At 39.1% G+C, this 20,554-nt stretch overlaps 1 protein-coding gene across 2 annotated transcripts in view; it reads left to right on the top strand.

The window, feature by feature from the left end:
• MINDY4 (MINDY lysine 48 deubiquitinase 4) overlaps positions 1-20,554 on the top strand; it is a 680,820-nt gene that overhangs the window by 338,036 nt on the left and 322,230 nt on the right. For both annotated transcript variants that reach the window (XM_069211042.1, XM_069211041.1), the window contains exon 7: positions 16,711-16,820. In XM_069211042.1, coding sequence (XP_069067143.1) covers positions 16,711-16,820 — 110 coding nt within the window. The remainder of the gene's footprint in view (positions 1-16,710; positions 16,821-20,554) is intronic.

Below are 20,554 nucleotides of genomic sequence, written 5' to 3'. Positions count from 1 at the left end.
AATGGCATAATGTTCTGGCCATGTTAAAGTAGTAATTGGAGTATGTTATTGGTGGTTCCCCTTGTTCTTCAGAGACAATTTAGTGCCAAATTAATGAATGAAAATTTCTGACTGAGTTAACTACAGGCTGAAGTTCACTGTATGTATCCGACCATTGACGTTACACTGAGGTTAGTTGTGAAATATTGATAATTCGAATCTGTGCTTTGTCTTAATTGATTACGCATTTATTTTTATTCACCAAAACCTGTAAGTCTTTAAGGCAAGATGGTATGTCCTCAAAGAGTGGTATGGCCCACTATTGCTGTTAATTGACTATATCCAGAGTGTCTGTACATGAACATTATTAGCATTCATTTGGAAGTTTAGGCTCAGGAGACCTCAGCCAATAGGTGCAAATAGGCATTAACAGAAGTGGAGACTGTGACGATCCTTGATGGGTGCCACAATCCATGGTGTGAACCGGTCATAGAAATGTGTTTGACTAAACATTCACTTGCATATCCCCTTCATACTATAGATCAGTATGCTCCTGTCTCTGACATCTTATGCCCTAAAGTCTCTCTCGAGATTGTTTAGTTTGCATTCATACTGGGGCCTACCCACAGTGTTTTGAGTTGAGTTTAGGTGTACTAACTATACACAAAACATTGGTGATCCCTCCTCCTCAAACCATCGTCTGGTGTCTCAATTATCTTTTTTTCTTAAAAACAAATAAAAACCTTTACTCTCCCAACAGTCTATTTACAATTGGGTGCTTCACTCTTTCCTTACCCACCTTTTTGGAACATCTAATTTGACACTTTAATCTCCTTTTCCACTTTTCTTATCACCATTTGCAGGGATACAAACATTTTCTTCTCTTTCCCATTTCTTGCCTACAGTACCTCAGTGAAGTCAGAACTGTCTCACTGCAGATCACTACTGGGTCACATTTTTATACCTAAATCACCCAAATATGATGTCCTTTTTTTCATAACCTTTCATACATAAGATTTATTTTCTATTTTATAGTCTAACCTCCCATTGCCAAAAATGTAGGTTTTACGATTGGACTCCACAATGCAACTCAAATCATTCTTCTGTAGCTACAGCTGCCATATTTCAGCTACCTAATATCAAACAGATCTTCCCAACCTTTCATTTCAGAATTGCAAAGTATTAGTGTATGCACTTGTCAAGAACAACGTGTACTACTTCAATGGCTTGTTTTGGAGTCTTTCCAAGTACTTTTTTGCCTGAATCCACAAAGTGACAAACTTCACCACAAACATGCTTTACAATTTCACACATAAATAGCCTACTCCCCATTACTGATTAGAGGCAAAATGGTTGTTTAGTAGCAATAAAGCCATGTTTAACCTCCTAATTTTGATTTTTGACATGATGTGCAATTTTGCCACACCCTACCCGCCAACTCCCATGCTTGATATTCTTCTATTCAAATGCTCAGTACTGCTAACATCACGCCCCACTCCTAACCTTCCATTTTGGCTGATGTCTTGGCTAACCTAATTTTACCATTGTTTAAGACTGCACTAAACGTGTTCCTCCTTTAAGCTTTGCTCTGAGTATGCCATTTGAATTGATCTGCAACTTCTATTTCATATAGTAACGAATGGTTCTTGTCTTTATCTACCATTCAGAAATGCCACATACAATGCTAAATGTAACTACCTAAACCTTATTACTAAACTATATATTAACAAATATTGGTGAGAGACTTCTGTTCTAAATACTGAAGTTTCCGAATAAATAAACACCTAAAAACATTAACGAAGATCGTAAGTCTTGGAATCACTTAATCTGTCACTGCAAACTAATGTGTTGATCAACTGTATCAAACCTATCCGACAGATCTAGAAGAATGAGCATCTTTGTATTGCTATTCAGTAGATTCATCAGCAGACACACCCTTAAAGGAAAATGCTGATTCAGTAGTTTGCCAAGATCTAAAATCTTGAAGGAATCCTTACACGTCGACTGTCGTTACACCGCTTGTGAAGATATTTACAGACCATGGTTTCTGTTACCTCCTAAGTATTTGAGAGGAGACTGAAGTTCATATCAATTTGTGATTCTAATGGTGATTTTAAGTATGAGTTACCACTTCTGGTAAGATCTACTTTATGTACAATAATGGGCATCATCGAGCTAAGTTGTTCAGCTGGGCATGGTGCCGTAGGGTGAGGTTGAGTGCCTCATATTATTCATTGTCATTTGGATAGCAATACAGTCATAAGACTTATTTTTATGTCTTTCAAACTACTAAGACTGATTGATTTGGCTAATTATAAAGTGTGGACAGCTACTTCCTGGGAAGTGACCTGGTGCTATCAGGGGACATATAATCCTTGAATCATACCTAATGCAGTAAACTTGGAAAAATGTAGCAGGAAAAAGCGAAAAAACAATGCAAGATGGAGGTATTACTTCGAAGAGATATCAGTGTTAGCCTTTATAAGAAAAAAAAGTTTTTAATGTGTTTCCTAAAAGTATGAAGTTTAGATTGCGCACGTATTGCTAGTGGCAATAACATCCATTATTTTTGCAGTTGTAAAGGCCAGTGAGCGCCCCCCAACCCCTTCTCTAACTTTTATAAATTTTGGAGTCACAATTAGCGATCTCTATTTGGATCTAATCTCTCGAGGCGGGACATACCATTAAAAAAGTGGTGACATTTAAATGCCCAGACTGGTGTTTTAAATGGTTTTGTGATAAATCTCTCCTTAGGCCCAAAATCAGCCTGGCGTCTGTATTTTACAGCAGCTGAAGACAGCGGATGCTTGAGCAAGGTGGAGTGTGAGATGGCGACAAAAGTGTCTGATAGATCTCATAACATCAGTGTGCACAATCCATCATTGTTTTTGATCTGTTGAACTTTATGATTTTGTTAGTTACTTTAGCTATAACGGTTTCAATGCCCAAGCCTTTCTGAAACCCTGATAATGAAAGAAATCAGATATTTTGTTGCAAAACTCCTGTAGTGGAATGTTCGTATTGCGTTCAGCAGCCAGGTGTGCTGTTTTTAGAGCTTAATAGCCTCTCTGTATTTTTCGATCTTAGAATTTTCTTTTGAATAAATTCAGCTTTGGTGGACTGAAGTAGACGGTAATTTACTCTTGTAGGAAGATTTATCTAAGGTCAGATAATTCATCTGTTATATCCTTTCTGCTACTTTGCAATCATGTTTATAGCTTTCAAATCTGCATTGTAGTACGGACCTAAGGTGAGTGTTCTTTTGGGATTTTGTTTCGTATTTGGGACCAGAGTGTACAGTGAGCTCAAAATCCATGAGTCTACTTCTTTCGAATTGCAGATAGGATCACATATATTTAAAGCAGGGCAGGAGCTTACGGAAATGGCGGCCTAGACTAAGACTAAATCACACCGAAGTGTTTAAGATTTCATCAAACAGATGCTAATTTCATGCATATGTTGGCAACGTGGCCTGTGGTGTAGACAGATGTTTGCTCAAATAAGCAAACGTAAACCAAATGTGCTCAGACTGAATCAGAAGGCAACCGCACTTTACTTAAAGGAATCAAAGATTGGATCAGTTGATCTACTGATTTGAGTCTTTACAAATATTGAACCATTGATACTTGCCCATTGTGGCCAATGTGTGGCTAAATCAACATGCTTTGCTTGCAAAAGATTGGGGTCAAGAATTGCAAACTTCCTTCTATGCTGTGCTTTTATATAGTGCAACTTTATAAAGTTCTATATCGTTCCTCAACTCCTTTTACAGTTTAGGAAAGAGTGTTTAGACAGTTTACATTTACTATAATAAACCCCTGCATGAAGGTGGCTATGTTGTATGTTTACTTTGCATTGTAAGAGTTAAGAAACATTTCAAAAGAATGACCTGAAAGATGAGGAAAAAAATTGAGCTATAAGGAAGGACAGTTATTCTTCATGGAAGTCAAGAAGGTGAGCACTGTCGCTTTTTGATTATGATGACCACGACATTTCAAGGCATAAATCTTGAAGGTTTTCCATTGAGTCCGTGAGATGTGAATATTTGAGTGCAAATCAGCTTTTTTTAAATAATTAATTGAAAACTCAGAAATTATAGATTGTGTTGTCTGTTTTTGTTACATATACGAGAAATGTTTTTTTAGCCCTAAGAGTGGGTTATTGGCAGACTTTTTTTTTTGTATCTATCTAATTATTGTATTTGCACAGCACCATCTTGTTGCCCTTCCAGCCACTGTGTACTAGCTGGGAATCACAATGAACATAGTGCATAGTTTCCATCCAAAGAAGCAGCAGCAGTTTGAATCACTGCCTAGGAGATTTGCTGCCCCTGATCTTTGTTGGAGGCATTTCTATGTGGTTTGTGTACACTGTTTTGTGGTGTCACATATAATCTTGATGTGAGCTTTGGGCTTGTGGTGGTGGTAAAAAGTGCCAAAAGCCTTCTTAAACAGGTATTTCTTTATAGCGTTCTTGAAGAATGAATGATTAGGAGTAAAAAATTGAATGACTATTTTTTTTCTATCATCATTTGCCTGGTCTGTAACTTATTCCTTTTGTTGCTGTTTCACCGGTGAACCATTTGTTTTGACATCACTATAGCTTTGTATATGGTATGAAGTGGTAGGGCCTCTATGTGGGACAAACAGAAATCCTATTCTAGGAAATCTGCAACTGGAGCTCCCATGCCCAGAGGTATGGTTTATTTTCAGGTACAGAATTACCGCACAATTAAATGTTTTTTGCCTAAAAAAGTGAACAAACCTCCAGAATCTGTGATTTTGCATGGATTCATGCAGGGGTTTTCAAATTGGCATTTTTCCTGCACACATTTCACCCTGTTATTCCTTGTGAAACATGTATGAGTAAGAAATGTTCCTATTCCTGCATGAGTGATTCCAGTTCCTCCTGTGATTTCCCTGCTTAGAATGAAGGCTTAACTGCACTTGTGGCATTAGTTGAAAAGACGACTAATTAGCGTGAGTGATGTGAGTTCATTCAAGGAATTAGACTATATGCAGGAAGGTATTATCTGTTAAACTTACAGCCTTTTGTGTCTTTTGCACGATTAATATTATTACAATTATTGTATAAATGTTAATTTATTTTAGATTTTTCTTGTTGACTAAAGGCAACCTGGTGTAAAGATGTCTTTAGAGCTGGCAGATAATTATCACTTAGAGTGGTCTCAACGGCAGAGTAGATTCGTTTTCTCTTTTACTCTCCAGGCTGATATTACACAGGGTCTAAGATAATGGAGGCTGATTTCCCATTTGCTCTGTGATCTAAAGTGGGTGATGAAGAATGAAGGGAGGAAATGATCACGCCTGGAAGTTGGGCTTTTAGAAAGGCGAGGCTGTGTGAAAGCACAGGGTCCAATGAGTAGTCTTTCAAAAAGTGGAGCTTGGAGGTGGCTGAGGAAGTTTTAAAAATATTAACTGAAAGTTTTGCTTGTACATGCAACCTAGATGTTGAAATCACCAATAATGAGAATTATATTAAGGAAGATATTGTATGTAAATGTTTAATAAAGTAATTGAAGAAGAATGGGTGTAAGGAGTCCCCTGACACATCTAGGAAAAAGAGTTGCTAAATGGCTTTTTTGTGCTATGATTAAACCCCCACAATATTTTGTCTGCGGTAACTTAAACCAAAGGTTCATAAACTATTATTGTCTCACCTTTGACTGATGTGTGACAACCTTAAGACTTACTTCGATAGGGGTGTTGTGGAGAAGGGATTTGAGGAACAACAAATCATTTATAAACAAGGTGGTCAAAACAATGAGTACCGAGGAATCCAAACTCAGGTCCTCATTATGGGGCTGGCTGCCCTATAGAGAGGAGACTGCTATGGAGCAGGCAGCCCCCCTCCCCCCTCACCAACCGGGCCCATTGTGAGGTCAGAGGTTTCCACTGGTCAGCCCAATGGAAACCATGTGGTAGCATTGGCCTCAGCTCCTTATGGAGCCAAGTCCAATGTCTTCGGACAGAGGGTGCCCCCAGCACCCTCGGAATGTGCACTATCTGCTGTAGCATACAGTGCGCATTCTGAGGGTTCTGGACAGGGGCATGGGCAGTTCAGGGACCCCCATGTGTCCCCTGCACTGTGTTTCCATCAGCCTTTTCATGGCTGAGTCCCCACCATGGAAAGGCTGGCGGAAACTGGACTTGTGATAGTGTGGCAGTGCTGAACTCAGCGCGGCCGTGACTGACCACAACTCCGACTGCTTTCAACCCGTCAGGAACCATGTTCCTGGCGGGCATGGCAGTCCGACCGCCAGGGCCGTTACTTGGCGGTTGGACCAATGGAGTAGAGGCATTACGGCGTTGGAGGTTCTCGGAACGCCAATGTAGTAATTAGGACCTAAGTTCATATATAGTTGCAAAATAACTACCACAAATGTTGTCCTATGGGCTAAGGTAAAAAAGTCTGACAAATTTAGTAGTGGGATTTTTTCAAGGATGCCTTGTCCAAAGTTATGCAGACTCACCATTACAGGTTGTCAAGGCTTGGACGTTGGCACAGTAAACACAGTTACCCTGAGTCGTAGGGATTATTTTGAAGATGCATTATCGTAGATTGATCTGAGGCTGCGTCTCTTGAGGTTTTCATGAGGTCTGGCAGACTAGTTGGGTATGTGTGGTAAATAAAAAGAAAAAATAAATAAAAATCCATGTGGTAGAAAGTGCCTTTTGATGGGAAATGTTGCATACAGTGTCCTCAACTGTCGAAAGCTAATTCTCTGAGCTAATTATTCTTTAGCGGGACATAGAGCTCACTTTTGTGGCCCACAGTGACATCTAATGTATAAGGGAGTGTGTGGTGAGAACAATCAAAGATGGGGAATGCTCTGCCAAGGTGTTAACACAGGCTGGGAAAGTTCCCTCATCCAGGGATTGATTGCTTTACTGCACCCAGGCCCCGCTCATCTTTCAACCTCTCCATGTTGAGGAATACCGCTTTTTAGGAATCTTGCAGTTGAGGTTTTGTGGACATTATTAATGCAAATCTGGGAGGACTCCCCTGGCACATCTGCCATGCCACAGTCAGGCACAGGGCTTTAGATCAAACTCCCAGTTGCTCGAATTGTCCCTGGGTTATATGGATCCTCGTATATGCCTTTACCTAGCCAGTAGCTCACAAATGGTTCTTGAAACTGGAAACACCTGCTTGTGAAACGCCCCACTAGTCCCAAAAGTCACTTAGTGAGTCACCTTCAACTCTTGTAGGCAAGTTCAGTCCGGGAGCGGAGAGCAGCTCTTCTCTTATTTTTGGTTCAGAGATTCGGAACTGAATTAAAAATTACTTCAGTTTCAGTGGCCCCAAGCTTGTTACTATATAGGAAAAGGTGCAACTTTGATTTGTGGACCTTTCTAGTATTGTGTACAAATCCTAAGCTGTTTCCAAACTGGTGAAGTTGCCAGAGACAAGGAATGCCCTACATGTTCCCACCGTTAAACTCTATCAGAGTATTAACAATCATGTTTGCCTAGTTACTAATTATAAGGATCAAAGACAGTGCTCATTTTTTATATGTTATTGTGATGATGGTACATACTTGGGGAAAATTCAGACTTGAATCTTTGGTCTCACATACCCATGGCTGAATTTACTGTTGGATGTTATATCCACGTTATTGAAACTCCCAAATTAAAACTTTTTTGGTTACCTGCAAGACCAGCACGCCTTAACACATATTTGAAGGTTCCCATACGTTAAGAACAAATGTACTATTCCTAAAGATAATTCAAAATGGACATATATAAGACTTTTGCAATTAGCTCATTTCAGCAGACCACTGACTGGGGTCTCTGTTTCTGTCCTTTCTTTTCAGCCTTAAGAAAGCGTCACATATATGGTGAAACACTTGTCAACTGATGAAGCAATGGTGTAGAATTAGCATTCAATTTGAATGTTGGATTCCTAAAGAAGTGAAGTAGTACAGATGATGTCTGTTTTCAATAGCATCTAAATCAGAAAGATTTAATTTACAAGCTGCCATCGTATTTTGACAATTACATAAAAACTATATTAAACAATTTGAATTGATAGTCTCTTCTACAGTTTCTTTCTTCCTTACCCCTAAATTACCATTTTCAGCCTCTAAGTTGACCTATACCCATTTTAATTCAGATAGAAAATAAGGTGGGGCGCTTCCCAAGTCTTGCATGTACAAAATCAAAATGACAAGTGATTCGTGGTCGGTAGAAAGAGTTGAGTCTTCTTTTCTTTCTCCACCCTCCCCTTGTACTTCAAAGGGTTAGGTCGCTAAAGAGACTAAGGGATAGTATTGGAGATACATGTCTACTCCCCTGCCTTTTAGAACAATGTCTCTGTTCCTTGGCCAGTTACAAAGCTTATGATTTAGTTGTTAGATTGCCACCAGGCCGTCTGCAGAGAGACTCCTTTTCATTTTGTACTACCTTTTAAAGTCAGTCTCTTATAAGCATATGACTGCTGACTTGTTTTAAAAAGTGAACGGAATCTCTAATTTCAAAACGAATAATTTTGTTTTGTTATATGTAAGTGCCACCACCAATGAAATGTATATGGGCTTTAGAGAACGTCGTGGTCCTTTGCAGAAAGGTCCATCACTATTACAAAGATGAGCTAGATAGAAAAAATCTGTACAAGAGGGATGGGGTGGCCTTTTTAAGCAGAAGCACAACAAGCTTCAGGCAAATCATGTTTTAGGGCATTGCTCCAGGGCAGATATGATCGGTAGACATGCTAAATGGGCTCTAACCAACCTCTTGGTTAATATCCATCTCTCCTAAGACTTGAAAATTCTGGAAAAAACATCTGCATTGGTATGTTGAATTACCAGACTTATGTTCTACAGTTAAGTTTACATTTTCGACAGATGTGAACTACAAACAGTGATTTAGACCTTCATCTGCCTAAGCCATAGTAAGGGTCTCTAGTGAGATAGGACAGTGAAGTGGTTGCTAAAGGGATATACTAAACGTTTTTGAAGACCAGGTCACAGCAACCATTCTTGGTCAATTTTGCTAAGTTAGCTTGGAAATACCAACCCTTTTTATGATGTGGTGCAGAATGTTTGAATTCCCAACATAGTTGACTAAGTAGAATGCTGCCCTATCTGTATATTACTTGCCTTAACAGTAATGTTAGCCTTTTAAAGCTATTGAAGAACTTTGTGTAGGAACATTAGGGGTCCTCACTGGTGGCACTGAAGAAAGCTATGTCATCAAAGTATGCAGCACAATAATGCTTCTGCCCTAGTATCTGAAACAGGACAAAGAATATTCTAATTTATCGAATCACTCCAAACTGAAAGTTACTCTCAAATATTTGGGTATGCTGACCCCTCACTTGAAACTTCACATAGAGCATTCCGCCAGTTTCTAGAGCCTATTCAATATACTCAGGAAATAGGTGATGCGCAACTTGTCAAAGCATGTCTCATTGTAGCTGTGAGGGGGTTGTCTGTCTTGGTGTCTGCTGGAACGGAAAAGTCATCTGCATGGTTGAAAACGTTTACCCCTGCCCTGAATGCCCAACTTGATTGTGGTCAGGATCCCAAATGCTGACTTTTTGTCATAGCTGAAAACGGACCATGCATGTGCACCATGACATATGCCTGTGTCACAGATTATGGTCGTTGGACCTGGAGGGGCGCCCAAAGCCCTACCCTTGCCACCTTCATCAAGAGTCTTGCAGCACCCGTGTGGTGGTGGCAACATACCCTGTATTGAACAAGACCGTTATACACGGTGTCACTGGAGTGAGTGCTCCAGGCTCACTCATTATTTTAAGAGTTCTGCCAATATGTGCTTAACTCAACCCTTGACCTACATTAGGTAGATGTGGAGTGCTGCGTAGTGCGGGAGTAGTGACTCTACATTGGGGGTTTCTGTGCCTGGGAAGGGTGCTGTTCATTTATAGAGCAGTACTATGCAGTATGCATGTGGTTAGTGCATTTACTGTGTGCATGTATACCTGTAAGGAATATATGGTATATTAGTACTCTACAGTGATATGGGCACTGAGAGCATGTGCTGGGTGTATGTGTGCCTGTGTAAAGTACAGTACATGAAGGATGAAGTGTTGTGTGTTTGCTAATGGCACATCTTGGTTACTTATAGAAAAGTGTCATTGCTGAACAGTGCGCATAAACTGAGTGTGTACATGTAAGGGTACAATAAATGGAGGTACTAGTGGTGGACAGTAAGTGTGCTATAAATGTACCTCCAATGTTGCATTACATGGAGGACCATGGGTTCCATTTTGGGAAGCCCAGGTCTGCCTGAAGAAGTAATTAGGAGAAGAATCCACTCAGACTGATTTGTGTTTTGTTGCATTCCTGTGAGCTTGATAGGACACGCACTGCAGGGAAAAAACAAGAGACTCCCTTTACACTTTAAAATACTGCTGTTTGATTCAGTGATGAATCACAAGCAAGGGGTCCGGACACATTTCAGAAAGGGAGATGGGGCTGATAAGGGAATCATAAAGAGTAGAGTTTTGGGTCTGAGATTTAACCTTTTGATGCACATACAAATGTTGTGTAATGCTTGAATGTGAGAGAGAGAGCAGTTTGAACTAATTGTGTTTATGTATCAGGAGCCAGTAGAACTCACTGAGGTGTGATGTATATTCTACATGGGAGGTTGGGGATGAATATGGTTGCAGAGTGCTGGATGGCTTAAAGTCTCCTCTGGTGAGATTCTTGGTGATTCTGGCATAGAGGGCGTTCCTGTAGACCAGTTTGCTGATGACAAGGGCCTGAGTGATGTTTTTTTCTGGTATTCCTAGGGAGCCATTTGAGGATCTTCCTCAGCATCTTCATGGTGAGGACGCACAAGGCAGTGATGGTGATGGCTTGTGCAGGAATGTCCATTTTGTTGTCAGTGATGATTCCGAGGTTCCTGGTGTGGGTACTAGGGGTGGGTGTTTAAACAAGTTAGGCTGGCCACCAGGTGAAGTTTGGGCTGGACCTTTTCCCATAGGGAGTAGGATCAGTGCAGATTTGCAAATGGCTGGGTCCAAACTGGAATGGTGTGGCTAGCAAACAAACAATAGATTAAACACAGATTTGTGACTGGAGTATGATTGTTTGACAATGTTGAGCATTTCGTCCATCATCTTATTGTGTTGTATTTTTGCCCTAAGTGGGAAGGGTATGCCCAGATGTGGGTCCTGTGCTCGCTACGCCACTGGTTTCAAGCTAGCCTGGCTGATACCTCGAAACTCTTCTCAGGATGCTTGTTTTCCGGTCCAGGGAGGACCTGAACTGACAGTTCAGGCTGGACTGTTCCCATAGGAAGCAGGGTTAAGGCTGATTTGCATATGGCTGGATCCAAACTAGAATGGTGTGGCAAGCAAAATAACAATGGATTAAACACAGATCTGTAACTGACGGTGAATGTTTGACAATGTTCAGCATTCAGTCCATCATATTTTTGTGTTGCATTTTTGCCCTAAGTGGGAAGGGCATGCCCAGACATGGGTCCCATGCTCGCTGTGCCACTGGGTTCAAGCTAGCCTGGCTGATGAGAGGTGATACCTCGAAACTGGTCCCAGGATGCTTGTTCTCCGGTCTAAGGAGGACCTGGCCTGGCAGTTCGGGCTGGACTGTTCCAGGTAGGGAGCATGGTCAAGGCTGATTTGTCCATGACTTGATCCAAACTGGAATGGCATGGCGAGCAAAATAACGATGGATTTAACCCAGATCAGTGACTGGGGGTGAATGTTTGTCAATGTTCAGCATTCCGTCCATCATCTTTTTTGTGTTGCACCTGATGAAGTACTATGGTGAGGTGTTCTATCCAAAGGTAATGACTTCTGTCTTGTCAGGGTTGAGCTTGAGACCGTCGGAGTTCATCCATTTGGAGACTTTGGTCATGCAGGAGGTAATCTTTCGCCTTTTTGCCATGGTGTTATCCAAGAGGGAACGTATAATGTGCATTTCATCGGCATTGGAAAGAATTTTGATTTTGTGTGGCCAGATGATGTTGGTCAGAGAGATTACGTGTGTGTTGAAAAGGGCAGGGCTGAGGACTATCCGTGAGGCACTTCACATATTAGTTTGTCCTGTTTCAGAGGAGTATGGTGCTAGGCTCACTTTTTGCGTTCTATCCAATAAAAAGAAAATCCAGGGGAGGGCGGGTGGTTGCATACCAATCTCATGAAGGCGTTTGATGAGCATGGGGTGTGAGACTGTCTCGAAAGCTGCAGAGAGATCCAGGAAGATGAGGGATGCTATGTCTCCTCCGTCCAGGATCATGCAGACATTGTTAGTTCAGTACTCATTGACCTCAGAGCTTACAAAATGGATCATCTTTACTTTCCTGAATGTATTTGAAATATTCTGTCTACTGTGTTCTCCAGTATTAAAGTACTGAGCTTTTCAATATATTTCTTACAGGTTTCATATTGTCACATAATTTTGGATGTAAGACACTTGCCAAACAATTCACCATCTACCGTATAATCGGCAGATTTCCTTTAAAAATGTATGTCTACCTCAAATGGAAAAAGTGACTAAAAACACATGGTGCCAATTAGTGACAAAACCTCTGCAAAGGTTAAGTTCATTCATTGTGAGGCAAACTGGTGCTCTTATTTTGAAATTTGGACTGTCCTTTGGGGACCAAGGAAACAAAGTGGATTTTACATTACCTAACCAAGATAAATATATCTGAATTACAACAAGCACTGACGGAATTCATGTAAAATATTTTATCATTTCTTGAGCTTCTGGTATGGGCAGATGAATGGAGAAGTGCACTGGCGTACGGAGACACTATAGCTAAGTCTGATCATGCACTGTTTGTGTTGCACCATGTTGACTGGGTGGTCAGTTTTACACATAGAGGCACAGGTTTCTGTTGAGCAGATGTGGTGTCCCAATGGTTCCAAAAATAGCCTGCGAAGAGAAATCCGTGTCTAAGAGCAGGGGATGTAAAAGGAATTTGCCGTCATTGTTTAGTGTAAGACGGTCCCAGGAGGTGCAGAAGCCGTGAAGCCTGGTTTGACAATCTATGTCCAAACATTAAGAAATTTCCTTAAACCACAGAGGGATGTGATGGCCATTTAGTCTGTTGTTCACACTGTACTATTTAAAAAAAAGGTTGGATAAAGAGATACAGAGGGCAAAATGGTTGAATTAAGTGATATAGATTATTTAGAATGAAGAATTGCAGTTTGAGTGGATGCTGTGTCTATGTGTACGGCCATCTTTGCTGTGAAAGCTCTAAATGTAATTCATAAACAGTTTGTAACTATCTTTTTGGTGACGGACCCTACTAGTCTGTACCACTAGAAAGTTATGTACATGGGTATTGAGTGCAGTGTGGTCCATGAGAGAACTATATATGCTGGGATAAACGAATCTAGGAAACACTGCTCAGATCATTCTCGTACCGAAACTCTCAATTTGATATGATGGACATGATACATCATGCAGCCATTTGATTGATTTTACTTCTGCTTCTTGGACTTTAAAACAGGTGCTAATTAAGCGGGAAGGTTAATTCTTTGGGTCAAACTAAAACGTTGGAAGATTGATAGCTCGTTTTGCAAATCATTACACAGCTCCTTACCTATACATGGTGCCAGCTTAAAAAAAACATTTGTAAATCTTTCTGGAAAATGACATGTGGCAGTATTGTGCTTTTCCACTGCTGCACTTCTGTTTATATCTGGTGGATTTGTTGATGGTGCTGGCTACTCTGATGCCAAGGACTTCCATCCAAAATTAAAAAAGAAGCACTTCTCAGTTTTCCCCCAAAGCAGATTACTCAGGAATTTGTGATCACACTCAGTAGGCCTGCAGATGCTTGAGCGCGTGTAGGGAATACTTTATTAATTACAAAGTGCGCCAGACTGGTTAAAACAGGATTCTGACCTCAGGTAGGACAAATTTGGCAATATGTCCTACCTGTATGGTTTGGTTAAAAGTATGAAAGTTTAAGTCTATACTCGTATTTGGCAGTGACCTTCAGAAGAGATCTGTGTTGGGATAATTAGAAGTACAGAGAACTAACGAATGACCCTTAGCAAATACCATTTTAACTTCTTAAAATCTTTAGGGAAATGTGGTCTTGGTATTAAGACTTCTGCTGAAGTCCTGGTGTTTGAAGTTGTTTTATTCGTTCCACTGTGGGGTACTTCTAACCTATTTAGAAAAAGTAGAGATTTATGTCTCTTTACAACTGTCTGAGAATGAGTACACTTGTAGCAGCACTTAGAAAGAAATTGCCGCTTTGTGCTGTTCTATATTCGATCATTCATTATCATCTTATTAATTGTTTATCTTAAAAAGGAAGCCTAGCTAATGTTTTGAAGAAGCAGTCTACTTAGAAGGAAGTATTCAGTTGTGAACTTTGAGGTGCTTCACTGTTCTGCCTAATTTTTAAAATAAATTCCAAGAGAAGGGTTACATATTAATACATTACATAATATTTAGCTGTGTTCTTTATAAGGACATAAAGATGAAGCTCTTAGACCTAGTGCTACACAACATTAGTTTTGCTCCAGATAATGATACATTCTTATTTGCAGTGATTCTGTCAGAGAAATAGAATGTGCTTTTTATGGGTCTGCTAGTAGTTAGAGGTGTAAACGGCACTTCTTTTTTTTTTTTGCAAATTAGGATTTATACTGTTTCTATTCACTTAGGACTAAATATATGGATTGCATAATTTGTTCCATGAAGTGATGTATATGAATTGCATAATTTGGTTGATAAAGGGATGTTTTGCTAATACACAATGTTGTTTTTCAGAAATTGGTAAGTATTGCTTGGAGGTAACTTAGGAGAAACATGACATACAATAGTACCTGGCTCTGGCCTCTTTGATCTTGCATCCTCACCAGAGGCAGCGGTTGAATCCAATTTTTGTGAAGGTTTGTGGTCAGCCTCTGATATTGTCTTTCTTTTCCACAGCCTTACATTAATCTGTGTACTTTTTCCATCTTGAGACTGTAGGACACTCCTGCCCACCCCCACTTCCTTGCAGAGTCTTGTCTTGCAGAATGTTGTAACAAAACTGGAGCACTCCCCTGCAAAGTACATGGAAGCTCTCCCTCCCGACCCACCGTCAATCACTTTGCCCCATCACCAAAAAACTGGTATACTTTGAACTGTGTACTGCGCTGACTGCTCTGCCTACATTTCTGTTGGGATTTTGCTTTAAATGTGGGACATGCACAGAAATTGCCTAAAGACAAGTAGCACTTCAGTTCTGTTATCTTTGAAAAAGTGTTTTTAGCGAGAAAACACTAGTTTGCAGCACGCAAAAAAATGATGATCTGGTTAGGTGTGAAATCATTAAAATCTAAAATGGGATTAATGTGGAGTGACAGCATAATATTGTTGTGGGGCGTGGGAAAGCAATGCCCTGTGCGTGGTACAATAAATATTGCATTCTTACACACAAAATGATTTAAAAAACATATGGCTGTGAAAAGATCAGGATAAACTGTATGAAAGCCTCATCGATGTTTCTTTCATAGGTGGCTTTGCATGCACAGGTCTAGACCATGTTTTCTTGCACAGGGGCACTGGACAGATCAGAAAGTCCCCCATTGATTGGTGCAGCCTTGACACACATCAATGCAATGCTCAAAATATTCAAGTTTTCTGTAGATTTTCTGCTGTTGTCACACAACTGAGTGCCCCCCCCCTGAAGCTCAGTGGCTGCAAGGGCTAGTGTTAGGCCACTGGTCTTGCAATCATCACCTTACAGCAGCATAATGTGTGTTTGTGTCTCTGTAGGTTAGCTTAATTAGGCATACCTAATATGATAACCAGTTAATTCCCACACTAGAATTCCAGCATTTCCCTCTATGATACGTTGTAAATGACAGTTGCTCAATCTGTGTCAAAGTATACTGGATCAGATGGGCATTGAAAGGTCATTTGACTCCCTCCCTTTTTCCCATGAGGACCCTCCGTTAGTTACACCAACAGTCATAGATATCACTATGCCAAATTATCCAAAACGTCAATTTCAAAGAATTTGAAACTGATGGGTGAAAACACAGCTACTATTTCTGGTCTCCTAACAAATTGAAAAGCACTGTTTTGTTGCAAAGACACGGACTTCTGATGTGAATTACTGTTTGGGACATTTTCTATCAGTACATTTTTGTATCTTGTATTCATGAAGCCTCAATTTAATAATATTTGCATTAAAGAACCCAACATGTCAGAACAATGCACTTGGAACTTGGAACTCTTATCCAATAATTGTTTTCTTTTTCAAAACCAATTGCAACACAAAATATTCCTTTTTGCTCATCTTCTGTTTATCTCTTCAGTTGTGACAAGTAATACTCAAGTATGCAATGGATGTGAGTGAGTATAGTTGGCATGAGTAGGTGAATACTTATCAATGGCTACACGCTCTTCTGAAATTATAGTTATGTAGCTGTACCTAGTGGAAGCAAGACTAGTTTGGGGAGCTGCACAGTGTGCCACAACCTGCGCTGATTGGATTGTCTTTAAAAAAGAAAAGCAAAGCCCCATTAGCAAGGTATGGGATGACGGAATATCACTACACCTCTTGCGCCAAAACTCTTTTATGGATTCTTTGGAACACAGAATATGAAGTAAGATGAAGGAATTTGTCTGATCAGCCAGTACAAGCTTCTCTGTGAACCCACTGGCATAATTCTCCTTTAATAGACAATTACAAACTGACAATTTTAAACAGTATCACTCTGTATATATTACAAGAAATACATCTTGTTTTTCAGATGATGTGGATGATGAAATGCTAGTTGGGGAAATCCATAGGACCCCAGTCCATTGTCCAGTCAGTAAATTTAAAGTAGAAGCAAAGGCGATTGACTTCTCCCAAGCTAAGGTAAAAAATGTCTATGAAGGTTTAATGAACATGTGTTCAAACTTGATTTTGTTCAGAGCATATACTTATATCTTGTTTATTTGTATGTTTAAAAAGGAGTTAAATGTAACTCAAACCTTGTTTTGCTTCATTATGTGACAGAGCTTCCAACAGTCCAGTAGTGTTGGTAATTGGTTGGCCCAAAAGGGAAGATGTTTTGTGTGGTGTTTTGTTCTCATGTACTTCAACTTCAACCAGTTATTTTGTGCTTGTAGCTCCATTTAATTGAGAATGGTGTTCTTTTTGTTTGAAAATACTTTGGAGATTGTATATTCTTGCTCCTGTTCACTATATGCTTCTGGTCTTCATGACTGTCATGTACTAGTTGTGGGTTACCATCACAGAAATCTCTCTGGGGCTAGAAGCAGGTGTGATGGGCTTTTGACTTATCTTACAATGATACAGAAATGTTTGTATTGATGTAGATTTCTTCTTTTTTGTAAATAGCTCAAATAGCAGAACATATTTTTTTCAAATGTTTTGTTAGTTAAGGGTGTGGCATTTCCCTCTCTTGTTGAATGGGAAAGAAACAATTCTAGGTAATTTAGTAGAGAGTCAGTAGTGTGAATTTGTCATGCTAAAGTATGTCCCAGGCAATGTACTAATTTTAAAACATTAGGGAAGAAGGGAAAAAGTAATAAAACCCATATCACCAAATTGTATTTATTTTGCTTCTGCTCATGTCGAATGATCTCACAATATCAGCAGCATCATGAGAACCTTGAAAAGAATCCATTTTTATTTTGTTTGGAATCTCAGAACTTTCCTGTTCATCCAAAAGACCAGCTATTTGATTATCTCTTCCTGCCACCAGTGAGGGGTTGATCTGCAATTTTAATCTGACTGATTTGCTTCTTGCTGAAAATGTAATTAGTCCTCCATCGTGGCTGTCTCTGATTCCAATAGTGTTGATACTGTGCCACTTTATAGTGGGATGTAACTGATGAGGCCCTTCTGTGTCGATCCATTTGCCATGCCACAGTAGGTTATTAACTTGCTCTTCACGTTTCTTATGTATACTTCCTTCGAGTTGATGCATCCCTGCCTGTTGCGTCATCTGAGTCTAAAGACTGTTCTCCTCTTTGCAATCAAATTAGATTGTCATGTGAAAGAACGTCTGGCACTGTGAGTGCAACCAAATTACCCTACCTTTCTTCTGGACAAACTGGTGCTTAGGGTCGGGCAGCCTTCTTGCCTAAGTTGTAACTCCCTTTCAAGGTATGAAAACCATCACAGTGTCAGCATTCTTTGCCCCACCTCATCCCTCACAAGTGGAGAAGCGGCTTCATCGGCTGCACCCCTAAAGAGGTTTGAGTTTTTATATTGGATGTACCAAGGATGATAAGTTTTTTGTCAGCTTTTCCAATGCGAAGTAACTGAAAGCGATGTAGAAGAGAATCCCTATGGGGTGGATAGTCCCCTGCATTAACATTTGTTATGCACAGGCCAATAAACAGCCTCCGAAAGGTCTGAGAGGCCATTTCACCATGGAGCACCTGTCCTTAATATTTGCCATGTTATGATGTGGGCATTGGTGCCTATGTTCTTGAAATACTACTGCCTTTGTCAGCCAGATCCAATGGGAAGCACATTTTACCCATTTGACCGTGCCGAATTTTTTGTCTACACCGCAGAATCTCCGCCTTGGGAATGCACTGCTTTGGTATCTATTCAAGGTATTCTAAGGTGAGGAACCTGTGGTTACATAGTAAGCTTGTTATATTGGGTTCACCAAGGAAGGATATTGAAAATTTGCAAAAAAGTTCAAAAGGCACCTGTTGGACTTGGCCCTTTCTGTAGGGCCATCCGTCAAAGTTTTTGCCTTCAATGTCCTGTTTTCTGAACCTGTTTTTGTTGGCTTTAGGACTCTGATCACTTTACTACTGCTAACCAGTCTTAAGTGGCTGTGCTCGCTCTTTTAAACATGGTAGTCGGCTTACACCCAAATGGCTTATTTAATTTACTTGTAACACCCTAGTAAAGTGGTACTACATGTCGCCAATCCTGTAGATTGAATGCTACTAGTGGGCCTGCAGCACTGATTGTGCCACCTCCCTAAGAAGCCCTTTTAACATGTCTCAGGTCTGCCATTGTGGCCTATGTGTGCAGTTTTAAACTGCAATGTCGACCTGTCAAAATAAACCTATTGCCAGGTCCATATCTTTCTTTTTATAGTACATATAAGACACCCCTAGGTAGGCCTAAACTGCTGGGACGTCAGAGTACAGTGTACTTGAAAACTTGGACATGTACTTTCAAGTTTTACATGTCCTGGTAGTGAAAAACTTTGCAATTTGTTTTGCACTAGTGTTTAGACAAAAGATTAAGTTTAAAATATTGGGAGACATAAATATCGGAAATGAAATATACTGACACACAAATATCACGATGCTCAAATATGGTTTACAAGAAAAGATATCTATGTTTTTAATATTGTTTGCAGAAACATAGTTGCTGAAGATATTGTTTTTAATTAGGTTAATGTGTTATAGTTGATGTATTTTTATTACTGTTGTTATAGAAAATGTTATTCATATTTTTAAAAAATATAGCCTGTAATATTAAGTGTTTTATATTTTTTTTAATTGATTATTATTAGTAATTTATAGTGTCATAGCAGGTTGTTGGATCTGTATGGGGATAGGGCTGAAAGTTAATTAGATAATTATCTCGAATTGTTTAATATATTTTATTTAATTATATGATTGCTATTTATTATGTAAATTATGTAATTCTGATTGTTTTTCATTCTAAGTTATTTGCCGGTTTTTAAGCAGTTTGTAATGGTATATGGGCAGAACTTAATTAAGTAATTAAAAATGAATTATGAATTGTTATTTATTTATTTGATTTTTCATTATGTAGAGTATGGAACACTTAATTATTTTACTTATATTTTTAGCTGCAGGCTGCTAGGTCTGTAGGGAGTCTAGAATGGAAAGTTTAGTAACAATTAACATTTTTTATTAATTGTAATTATTTATTTGCTTTTTAATTATGCACAATATGGAGTAGTGATTTTTAAACTTATTTTTTGGGTGCTGGATGCACGGTTTGTGGGGGTCTAGGGCGGGATAATAATCAACAGTTAATTAGTAATTGTAAATTAATAATTTGATTTTTCTTCATGTAAATTATGAATTATTGATATATTTCATTTTAGTTTTAGTTGCTGCTTAACTTGAAGGTATATAGTAAGAAAGTTAAGAAATAACAGCTAATTATGTGTAAATTAATTATTTATTTGAATTTTAAATATGTAAATTATAGAATACTTATTTATTTTACTTATATTTTAGTTGGAGGCTGGTAGGTTTGTAGGGCTCTAGGGTAGGACGTTAAGTAATTAATAATTAGTTGTTTATTATTTAATTTGTTTTAAATATTTTAATTATGGAATACTTAGTTTTCTTTTAGTTATTTTTTTAGTTGCAGGCTGCTTGTTTGTAGGGGTCCAAGGTGGGAAGTTAATTAACAACTGAATAACAATTATTTATTAATTGACAGTTATTTTATTGAATGGTAATTATGTAAATTGATTGTTTCATGTTGATAATGTGCATATTATGATTTTGTTTCATGTTAATTAATAATGTTTATATTAAGAGATTCATATTTTTAACAGTCATGGGTTTACTCTTATGTGCAATACGTTTATGTGTTTGAAGTGAAATATTTTCCCTACTTTTGCTCAG

The sequence above is a fragment of the Pleurodeles waltl genome, chromosome 10 (assembly GCF_031143425.1).
Source record: "Pleurodeles waltl isolate 20211129_DDA chromosome 10, aPleWal1.hap1.20221129, whole genome shotgun sequence".
In the NCBI taxonomy this organism is placed as follows: domain Eukaryota; kingdom Metazoa; phylum Chordata; class Amphibia; order Caudata; family Salamandridae; genus Pleurodeles; species Pleurodeles waltl.
This window is presented reverse-complemented; position numbering and strand designations above follow the sequence as displayed.